This window comes from Onychomys torridus, chromosome 18 (genome assembly GCF_903995425.1).
Source record: "Onychomys torridus chromosome 18, mOncTor1.1, whole genome shotgun sequence".
In the NCBI taxonomy this organism is placed as follows: domain Eukaryota; kingdom Metazoa; phylum Chordata; class Mammalia; order Rodentia; family Cricetidae; genus Onychomys; species Onychomys torridus.
This window is the reverse complement of record NC_050460.1, coordinates 1-11,395: the sequence shown is the minus strand read 5'-3', so window position 1 is coordinate 11,395 and position 11,395 is coordinate 1. Positions and strand designations below refer to the sequence as shown.

The window sequence follows — 11,395 nt, the reverse complement described above, 5'->3', positions numbered from 1 at the left end:
GGAAGGAAGAAAGAAGAAAAGAAAAGGAAAGTTAAAAGAAAGAAAAGAAAAGAAAAGAAAAGAAAAGAAAAGTGATTTGCACTATGAGGGGAATGTAAGACAGCCCTGGGCATCTGGGAACTCAGACCTAGGCTTTACAGATCTGGTTTCTGTGGAAACTGTTGATTGATTAAACTCCCCTTCAGTCTCCTGTCCTTTCTCAGAGGGTATTTGTCCACTACTTGCTGATCTCCAGGACAGTAGAGGGACTCCTCTTTCCTTTGAAAGGACATAGAACCATATTGGTGTTTGGGTTTTCTGAAGTATTTCGATTTTTTTTTAATTAGCTGCTCTCTTATTTGCCCTTCAGAGTGTAGCTGTCATGTGTATTTTGTGCTCTTGGCTACGTCTCCCTGAGAACATGGGGCCTTTTGTCATGATGGTTCCTGGAGGCAGGGGTGGCAGAATGAAACTGGCCGGGCCTTAATATACAGAGGGTCTTTCCAGTGGTCTGCACAGCCAGGTACTAATGGAACATACTCAACTGAAGGAGAACGTAGACATGCTGAGGCTGGAGAACAAAAATCGGAGAGAAGATTGGGTCCTGCTGAAGCACCACTTGGAAGCATTTAAATTGATCTGTGAGGATCAAGAGGAAGAGACCAGTGACCTCCAAACCCAGCAACAACAGGTAGGGCAGGTAGGTGGGTCAGGCTAAGGTCTGGCACCATTTGCCCATTGGATTCTCTGTCTACCCATCCACCCATCTGTGCTTTCACCCATCACCTTACTCAGCCATGCTCCCATCCAGCTACCCATGTCATGCCATTTGAGGTGTTCATTTCGGTGTCCATGCACAAGTACTTCTGGAAAGTTAGCCTCTTCTGAGAAACTGAATTTTTGGCAAGCCATCCCTGATGCTCTGCTTGAAACTGCAGTCCAATGAGGGAAATGGGTCAATAACATATCACACCTACATATTATTATGGTAGGTAGGAAGCAATGCACAGAGCTTTGAATGAGTGAAATGTGGGTCCTGAGGTTCATGTGATTGGCAGGGGTCCTGTGAGATCACAGGTGGGAAGCAGCTTACAAGGAGGAGTATCCCATGTAAATGCCAAATGAGTCCTACTCCTAGTCATAGATTTGGGTGGCATGTGGCATTCTCCTTTCTTCATGAATCCCAATGTGTTCTCTTCCCTTTGACTGGCTATTGGTTCACACTTACATCAGCCCAAATAGCAGCTCATGAGCCCTGTTTTCTGTGAGTGTTCCTTGAGAGCTCTGCTTTTCTGGAGAATATAATCTGGATTTGATTGGCTGAACAGATGGGGGCTTTTGACAAGCTGAGCGCCACCAGGGTGGGTGCTTTGCTGCTTCTGAAGAAAAATTCTCTAGCCATCTCAACAGAGCCTGGCCAAACAGAGCACACTCTCCACAGCAGTATTAATCGTCAAGGAACGATGGCAGAGTTGTGGGACTCTTCTGAAAGACCTGGTGTGCAATGTCTAACTCATCTGTTCATTTTGCATGATGTTGAATTCTGTTCAATTTTTATGATTGTAGTGTAAGCTCTTTTGGCTTGCCTCACCTACCAGTAAGCTATTTTGATCATTTGTATTTGCTTCATGTGAAGGACACTGTGTGCATGCCTGTATACAAATCTGCACTAAGAACACAATGGTCTAATGAACAGGAATTTGAAAAATTGGAGGGAAGCTTGCAGGTCCTGCTGAAGCAGAAGGAGAAGATCACCCAGGAAAAGGACTTGGCAGAAAAGCTGCAGCATCACTTTGAGGTCTTCCAAATAAATTAGGAACCCAGGCTGGACAGGTGCACGTGGAACCAAGTAGGTCCCTTGTACCTGGGATCACTGTCTGTTGTGGGCTCCTGCTCAAATGGCATGGCTCCCAGCTACAAGCAGGGCAAGAACACTTCAGAATATTGTTCATGTTGAGTTAACAAACAATCTGTCCAGGAATCAATATGTTTAAGACTCAGTGTGTCTAAAGAATTGTGTCCTTTCTCCCTTCTGAGTGCTCTGGTATGGCCTGAGCAGGCTTTCCTTATACTCACAGAGATCTGCCTGCTTCTGCCTCCCCATAATGGAATTCAAAGTTGTGCATCAGCAGGCCTTGATGAAATTACATTTTCACTTAGGAACATCCCCTGTAGAGAAGAGATTCCTACCTTTGAATACTGCTCTGTGCAGCATTTTCCTATTTCTTGGGACAAGTGTTCTATGGATTGGAATAGGTTAAGGACTTTCCAGAATAAACCCAGGCAGAGACCTCAGCTGTAGGGAAGATCAGAAACTTTTCGGAAGTGTTCTGTAACAGACTGTCAAAGAGTCAGGATGTAGATTCCTAGTTCTGGTTAAGGGAATCACAAGTTTCTGTTTGATCCCAGAGTCCATCAGGGCCAGTGTTCTCAGGCACACATATCAGGAAATGCTTCTCGAGGATTACTGACTGACTCTGGCTTGCCCGTTTGTCATGTTCAAGGTGCCTCCTCTCTATGAGTCCTGAGCTATCTTCATAACCTTGTTTGAGTGTCCAGATTGCAAGGCTGCAATATGGCTATCCATAAAATTATGTGGTTCATTAGTAATTCATCACGAATAATGAGTATCACTGGTATGCTGTTGACTATGTTATTAGTACATTGTTACTTTCACAAAATGATGTCCCCAGACTGTAAGTAAGACCCTTTCTTTCCATTAGAACAGAAAAAACACTACTCAGCCAAATTCTAACAGGTATTTAGGACTGAGGAATGTTCTAGGCCAGCTACCCTGTGACTCTTATTCCTTGGGGGTACAAACAGTGACTTCAGTCAAAGATCCATGTTGACTCCCTAGCACAATTCAGGTGGTGGGAGGCAGCAGTTTAAAAGCTGACAATGGCAGGTCCCCACCGGGATTGTGTCCTAACTGCCTTTCTCTCCTAGGTCAGAGAAACTGATACATGAGCTGGAACAGGCCACAGCCCAGGATGATATCCTGCTTCAAAAGGAGATGTTAAACCAGGAGCCACCTTCTGAGCCCAATCTCCAGGAAATTCTGGATTATGATGCACTTTCTCCCTATTATTTTATTTCCTGTGTGTGAATAGGCCTTGGTTATGCCTAGCCATTGACCCAGGATGGCTGCTTCTGGACCTTGACTCCCTTTCCTTATTGACAATACTGTTTGAGAAACTGAAGAAGCCAAAGGAAGGCAGACACCTTGAAACATGGCATCGTTCACCCTAGGATCAAGGCCTCCTCAGAAAAAGAACCTCATCATAGCTCTGAACTTACCATGAGGCAAAAACCATCTGACCTCCAGGTCATCCAGACCCTATCTGATCCCTGTGTCTTTTGGCTCAGTACTGCTGAAGAAAAGAAAGCATCAAAAATAAGACTGAGATACAGAAAACCTAACAAAATAATTACTCAGAACCCTGACACCCACCAGCAAGTAGCCACAGTGAGGAATACAACACCATGGAGGGAGGAGATGTTGGAATACAAAACTTCCTATGTCAGTTTATGGTCAAGGACTTTCGAAAGCTGACTGAGTCATCAGCACTCCATTTGTGGCAGGAAATCATCTTGGAAGACTTTATTGATATCATGCTGTTATCTGCACAGACCCAAAGCATAGGATCCTCTCTCCAGTGCAGTGCTGAATCAGACCGACTCCATGACATGCAGAAGCACTGCTGAAGATAGTTCCCACAGATGTGACAACAGTCCTTCTTTCCATGTAGTAGTTATTTGATCCTCCATTAGGAGGACCAATGGGGATTCTCAGTTTTACATGTGGACTGAAGGGATCAGAGCTGAAAAGGATCTGTAGAAGGTATCAGAGTTACCTTTGACCTTTGTGGACACTCAGTGATCCTTATGTGTTTGTGGGTCTTGAATAATCACACAGGCACATGTTGACTGAAACAATCTCATAGTGGCCAACACATTGCAGGTTCATGCTCCTGCAGAACTTCACAGATCAGCTAGCCAAGTCTGTGTATATTACACCAGCAGAGGGCAGTAATCATTAGAAAACATCCTTCAGTGTCTCCAAGAGTGGTCTATGAATAAGCCAAAGGGCCTAGAAGTCATTTGGTTGGGAAAGCTCAGATAATGTTCTGATGCTCAAGAGTTGTGTCAGGAGTTTACGGATCATGTGAACATCAGCTGAATGCCATGTGCATAGAATGTGCCATTCCAAAGACCAAATCGCACCCTATATCCAGTTCAGGGAGGTGGACTTCCAGCACCTGCTTTGGGATGAGATCTTCTGGGTATAAAGGAAAGATGTATGGGAATCACCTGTGCATCATGTGACAGTAGAACAACTAGACAGTACAGCATCATGACCTGCAGTGTGCACAGCCTGAGTGTGCTGCCAGTGTTGTGCCTGCAGCTGATGAGTTCCAGGCTTGACCCCAGATGACCTATATATATCACAACCATTCTATCATAAGCCTGAGTTTTGGGGACAATTCTAACTTTCTGAATATTGGATGAAGACAGATCCTCATGACCTGCAATTTATTTACCATGCAGCCCTGATGCCCAGCAGAGAGAATCATAATGGGTTACTGGGTTTATCTTAATCGTAAAGGTGATGGGAAATGATAAAATTTGGGGAAGAGGAGTGCAAGCAAGCATGTTTCATAAAGAGAGGACCTGATGCCATCTTTGAAGGTGTATGTTTCTAATACATGGAACAGGAGTTAGTATAAAGCAAAATGTAGAGACTTGTGAATGGATGGACAAAGCATTAAGTGCATGAGGATCAGCATGCAGTTCAGAGCTGAGGAAGGAACACTATATTCAGACATGCACGACTATGTGCAGGATGCCTAAAAACAATTAAAAAAGCTGTGTGGTTCAGGAAAAAACACCAGGGAGACTCAGAATCTGTATGGTGCAAAAGTATTGGTGCACATTATTAGGAAGATGAGCTTTCAGAAGATTTATCTCTTTGGGATGGAAAAATTGCAGCTGAGGAAAAGTCTTGGCCCAGGTAGACCTTTAAGGTGTGTTTGCACATGGAGGTGTTTGGGATTCCACTCTTGCTAAGGATGAACGGGAGAGGGCTTTGAAGAAGTGCTGATGCATATCCAGAGCTCCTAGACACCCAGGAGGATTCTGGGAGAATAAATCAGTGTTCATCCTGATGGACCATCAAGGATCCTTTATTGACGATGACTCAAGTGAATTCAACATTGTTTGAGCCAAAGCCTGCAACGTTTTTATCCTTGAACTTGGTGAACACTGACTTATAAAGTCCCAAAGAGGCATGGCTATGCCCATCTTGAAAAGGCTGTTCCAATCATTGACCTCCTTGCTACCATCTGTCCAAGGCCAGGCACAGGCTCCAGATCTGTGCTGCTCAGTCTGCAGTGAGAGAATTCTGCATGGCTTAATTTTGTGTTTGATTTTTGGTTTAGGTTCTTTATCTTAATTGTTTTGGTTATGGATTTGTTATTTTGTTGTTATTTGTACTTGTTATTGTTTTTCAAAATTTGATAAGTCTACAGTTGATTCCCCATTGAAAGACCCCTTTAAAAATATATTCTTTATGATTAAAATAAAAAATAATTTCAAACTCTTCACACGTGGATCAGTTTGTTTTGTTGTGTGTGCTGTCATACTCCTGTAACCCTAATACTTGCTCTTAGCTATGGACCTCTGCAAGTTCTAGGCAGCCTGCACTGTATAATTACCTCCTACCCACCAGTGTGACAGAAGGGATTGCTGTCTTGGGTGTGGATTGCCAGGTTTTCTCCCTGCATACACACTTTATGATGGAATCAGTATCCATACTGTATTCTTGCTGTCATGTATGTAGCTGTCCCTAAAATATGGTACTCTATAGACACACTTTCATGAATAGGTCATAAGGACTGAACTATTGAGAAATGCACCTTTACTGCTCTACAGACTCTCAGGAAATAAAAACATTCATTAAGAGAGTCTAAAAGAAATGAGGAAACCCAGAGCTATCTGCCTCCTTTTTTTTCCTTTTCTTTTCAATACAGCATCATTGATAACCACACAACAGAGATAAGGACCTTCCATGTCACTTTGGGAAATAGCTTTTTGTAGATGGTTTTGGCCTTGGCCATGCAATTGGTATACTTTTTTTTCTATTTAGATTTATTTTTATTTTATGTGAATGCATGTTTTTCCTATTGTACAACTATCTGTGCTAGACATGACTGCAGTTCCTGAAGAGGACAGAAGAGGGCAACAGATCCCATTGTAGCTGGTTGTGAGACACCATGTGAGAGAGCACCAAATGTTTTTAACCTTTGAGCTCTCTCTCTAGCTCCTTCATTTGGCTTTTGACTTTCCAGCCCTATGTGCTGTATAGGTTGAACTGGATCATCTCCGAACAAAGAAAGAAGTCTCTGGAGATGTGCAGGGATGGGTACATAAGGTAGGCATGCTAATTGTCTGAGGCAGACTGGCACTTATGTAGGGCTCTGGTGTCCTTACTGATCTCTGTGGGTTCAGGATCATGCTCCAGTGTTACTTATAGTCTGGGTTGTAGCAGATCTATCACCTCTCATCTAGGATAACAATGTAGATTAGGCACATCTGATGAAATGCAGAGTTGAGGTGACCCTCCTAGGTCCTGGGTTCATGGTAAGGAATCCTTGATACAAGAAAAATCTCCAGCTAGGAAGTGTTGGGAGGAAGCTCCAGAGCAGGCACAGCACATGGAGCCTACAGCAGAGGACACATGCTTCTGGTTGAGAGCATATACATGCAAGCTTGGAGCAGGAGAGGGACAGTTGAAGTTGCCCTTGGCAGATCTCAGAGTGTATTGAAGAAGGGTTTCTTACAGGTGACTGTTTTATAATTGTAGAGCTTCTGGGAGCAGATCAAACATCAGACTTAGGATGAGTCAGAGAGTTCAAGTGTGAAGGAAACAATCCTGTGGGTCCCCAGATAGGTGCTGATAAACTGTTACTTTTACAATCTCAGCAGTTAGAAAAGCCTGATAGATGCTTTGGTTACTGTCTGTCATAGATCACCTCTTTCTGAGCTGACCCTCAGACAGAAAGTGTCTTCTATAGACATACTTGAAATAAGGCATGACATTGTTTAGGCCATATTGCCAATTTATTACTATATTGAGTGTATCTTTTTGACCATCTTCTCTGTATCTGGAAGCAGCCTGGGGCCAGCTATTCCTTACTCAACTGTGGGTCCTCAGCATTGTGTTTTGCTGGTTTGTTAAATGACACCATATTGGTAGATTAATGTGGCTTCTTCTATTAGCATTTGTGTAGGTAGATAGTAGTTTCCTGTCAAGTCTTTGAAGGGTAAATTGTCCTTAGTGCCCAGTGTGAACTTTGCCCCTCTTTGGTCTCCCAGATAGCTAAACATCCCAGGTGGATTTTTTTGTTTGCCATCTTCCTAAGACAGGGTTTTCTGTGTAACAATCCTGGCTATCTTGGATGAACTCCCTATGTAGACCAGGCTGGCCTCAAATTCAGAGATCCACCTGCCTCTGCCTCCCAAATGGTAAGAGTAAAGACCTGTGCCACCACTGCCTAGCTACATTCCCAGTCTTGAGAGGATTCTGTCAGCCAATACAGGGAACAGTCTTGAGGTGGACAAATTGACAGCTGACTCTTTTCATCCAGACTCTCCTGTAATTGTTGTGAACGATGAAAGATGGAAGGAGTTCCAGACCTGGGATGTAACTCAGTGGTCTAGCAGTTATTGAGCATGCACATTGTCCTAGGTTCAATCCTAGCTCTAGAGGCTAAAGGAAAAGTTAAGAACACTATTACATCAAGAGTGTAGTTTATGGGATGGGGATTTAGGTCAGTGGTAGAGCACTTGCTTAGCAAGCGCAAGGCCCTGGGTTCAATCCTCAGCTCAAAAAAAAAAAAAAAAAAAGCGTGTAGCTTACAACCAAAGCGGAGGTTCTGCAGAGGCTTCAAGTCCTCCAGACCCCAGAATCCAACCTCCTACCTCCAACTGATAAGTCTTTGCAACCTGTAGGCCTCTCTGCTGATGCAGCAAATTATATCCAAATTAAGCCAAATCAGACTGAATTGGAAAAGCCTCAGTTTAATGGGTAAAGCGTTCCTGGCTGATTTTCAAGCCCCTCAGAGAGGAGACTGGGAAGAGAGACCAGAAGAACCATGGGTCTGTTTTCTGGGATGCAGTTTATATACCCTGTTGGAGTGGTCTTGGGCCTCTCTGGGGGAGGAGCTGTGTTTGATGGGCTCTGAAGGGGCAGGTGTAGGGAGGAGCTGTGTTTGGAAGGCTTTGAAGGGCAGGTTTGGGGAAATAGATAGGAGAGAGGAATTGAGATGGTTCTTCTACTAGAACATTACAGACTCTTTGGGTATAGGGATGCCAGGTTGCCAGGAATTGAGGTGGAACATCCATCCAAACACCAACCTTCACAGCTTCCTCTATGGACATCATTGCTGAAGAGAGACTTTTACTAAGGCAGTTAGTCATTGTATGGGTGGGGCATCGAATCTACATTTACCAGTAAAGCACAGAGATATAGTCAGAGAACATCAATTCTCATGCACACCTCATAAAACCACGATTGAGGTAATTGTCTGCTGAGATGGCTCAGCAGGTAAAGGTACTTGCTACCAAATCTACACACCTGAGTTTCTTGCCTGGCACCCACATGGTAGAGAGAACAAATCTTCCCAAAACTATAGTCTGAGCTTCATGTGTGTGTTTTTATGCATCCTAATACTCAACACAGCTTTTAAAAATCACTCAAAAGACCATGGTGAAATCAGTCATCAAGGAGAATGCAGACCCTTGTCAGTAATGGCTCCTAGTGACTTGCTGCAAAATACTGAAATGCTGGGCTACTTCAACCACACACCAGAATCTGTTACTGTGGCTGTTTTCAGAAGAGCCTGAGCTCCATGTCTTACATGCTGAAGTTCCCAAGGCAAGGAAACACCTCTTTTCATTCAGAGATAGCAAGAAGTAAGGCCAGAGCTAGGACATCACTATTGAGAGCAAGGACTGCACCATTCCTGGCCACAGTGTGAAATGATTGTCCTGGGTTTTGTTCCAGCTCTCAGTAATAATGAGAAAGGACCTCAGAAGAGAGAGGTAGGGAAGGTAGCTAGTCAAAGGGAGTGTTTGTGCTGGGAGGTGGTGATTGATGAGGAAGGGCCTTCCATGAAGGAGCTCATAAGGACTCAAACCTGTAGGAGAGGGTGGGGTGGACTAGAGGCGGGTAAGGGCAATGGGGAGAAGGGAGGGCAAGACAACCAGAGTTCAGTGGAGAGCTTGTTGAGCTGTGGTTCAATGAGTCCATTGGCCTTCTCACCCTTTCCTGAGGATAAAAGTGTCAACCATATTTATGAGGTAATGAAGTTCTTTGGGTGTGGGCATGTGAGTGAATTCCACATGCCAATCCTTGCCTGGTTGGTATCCTTGAAGCTCATGCAGAAGCTGACATATCTGGAGGGCCCCTGTGAATGGACCTCTGAAATACTCAGTAGAGAGTTGAGAACCAAAAGGCAGAACAGATTGTGAACCAGCAGAGGTGCAGGAAAAGCAGGTATGACCAGTAAAAGAGTGAGAGAAGAATCTCCCTGCAAGGATGCAGGGAAGTGTCAAGGTCTTAAGTGGGAAGGAAGGGATCCTGTCCATGCCTGTGACAGAAATTGTTGAGGGAACTATAGGACCTGATTGAGATGTCAGAATAGAATAGGTAGCTTCCATGTCCAAAAGAAAGTCAGTGGACTTACCTGTTACCTGCAGTGTCACTCTAGGTTTGGAGGGGGCCGTGGATTAAGCAGTCTAGACTGTGTCAGTCTCTGCCAGGCTTAGGAGTTCTCAGTTGCCAGTGTTGGTGAAGCTGTACCTCCATGGCATGGCATAAATGATGAGCCTGCAAGGGGGCATTCTGGTTTCCAGTGCCTAGGCTGTTGGCAGATAGGGTGTGGCCTCCTTGTCAGCTGGAGGTCAGGGCAATACTGTGAGCAGTGGCTTTCTTCCTGTATTTCAAGCAAGTTTTTGGCGAAGTTGACTTTGGGTTAGGTTTAGAGGCATGGAGCCTCGTGGCCAACTTCCCTTGTATTCCTTGTTGGGGGAGGAGCTGGTGGCTTCAGAGCAGCTGCTAAAGCTTTGGCTTGGAATGTATTCTGTTGCAGCTTGTCTGTTGGGTTGACTCAGCTTTCATTCTTGAGCATTACAATCTTTAGACGCCATTTTCACCAGTTCTAGTAGGAGAGTTTGGGGACCCTCCCCAGCCTTTTTTTTTTTTTTCTAATATCTGCCACTGACTGAGAAATGAAATGGGTGGGAAGGCAGGAGTCTGATAAGTTGGAGTATGAGAAGAAAACTGAGAAGATTTGGGGGTGTTAGGCCAGTGTGTAGGTTGAGGCATTGTTAGATGGGGGGAGCAGTGGAAGGAGGGGAGGACAGGAAGGAGGGTAAGGAGGAGGAATTTGGTCTTAGATTTGTGGCCCCAGAGAAGGGGGTTGGGTAGGTAGAGTTTGGGACAAGTGGGGCTGGGGTCGGTGTCTCCAGCAGTGAATGGAACATGTAGCTCCATTTGAGGGGATTGGGCAGGTAGAGATTGGGGGAAGTGACGGAGGGGCCAGTGTCCCTGGCAGCATGGTCAAAGTGGAATTTTTAGGATCCCAGTTTCCAGATAGTTGGGAATCTGGAGGGGCCATGACCCTAGCCAACAAGACTGGTGATGTGAGACATTTGCAGTACCTGTAGGGAGAGCAGAAATGTAGAACCCAAAAACTGTGGGTGTAAGGTCATTCTGTCCAACTATATCAGATAGCCAAAATTTGAATGGGTTTTGTAAAAGACCCCCAGGGGCATTTGGGGATCAGGCTTTAAATGGCAAGCACCATTTCTCAAGTCTATGCTGGGGACCCAAAGCCTAGCACAATGTGTCCACTGTGGTAAGTCTTGGGTCAAAAGCAGGGGGTATGGGTAATTCCCTTCAACAGAATGTCTTCTGCAGAAGGGGTCCCATGCAACAAATGCTGCTTCTTGCTTTGGAATGCGTCGGGGGAGGGGCTGGTGCAGACAAGTCTTTGGCAGCATACCTTGAAAAATGAAGATGTCCTGGGCCTCCTAGACAATGACTTGGAAAAGAAACTTACCAATCTGGGAGCCAATCTCAGTCGGTCAGAGAGCAGGTGTGGGGAAGAGTGGGGTTTTCCCACCACACTGCCCTGGGCCAGTGGGAAATATCCACTGCCCCCTCAGTGTAACCACCAGATTGTAAGTCTTTGTTCACTCTGATATGCCTCTCCATTGACACAGCAATCCAAATTAGGAAAAGCCCAGGTTTAATGGGTAAAGCATCCCTGGATGATTCTCTGGGTCCTCAGAGAGGAGATGGGGAAGAGAGACCAGAAGAGCCACATGTCTGTTTTCTGGGATGCAGCTT

At 44.9% G+C, this 11,395-nt stretch overlaps 1 protein-coding gene across 1 annotated transcript; it reads left to right on the top strand.

The window, feature by feature from the left end:
- Positions 1-508: 508 nt before the first annotated feature.
- Positions 509-3,088, top strand: LOC118569787 (cytoplasmic polyadenylation element-binding protein-like). The gene is made up of 3 exons (XM_036168028.1): positions 509-679; positions 1,676-1,788; positions 2,929-3,088. The coding sequence occupies exons 1-3, from the start codon at positions 509-511 to the stop codon at positions 3,086-3,088; spliced, it is 444 nt and encodes a 147-aa protein (XP_036023921.1).
- The last annotated feature ends 8,307 nt before the right edge of the window (positions 3,089-11,395 follow it).

Excerpts from the sequence above, each read along its gene's own strand:
- LOC118569787 (XM_036168028.1), top strand. The coding sequence starts at position 509 with ATGGAACATACTCAACTGAAGGAGAACGTAGACATGCTGAGGCTGGAG. Across the intron at positions 680-1,675 it reads AGCAACAACAGGTAGGGCAG|GAATTTGAAAAATTGGAGGG; the intron begins GTAGGTGGGTCA and ends TCTAATGAACAG. Across the intron at positions 1,789-2,928 it reads CACTTTGAGGTCTTCCAAAT|GTCAGAGAAACTGATACATG; the intron begins AAATTAGGAACC and ends TTTCTCTCCTAG.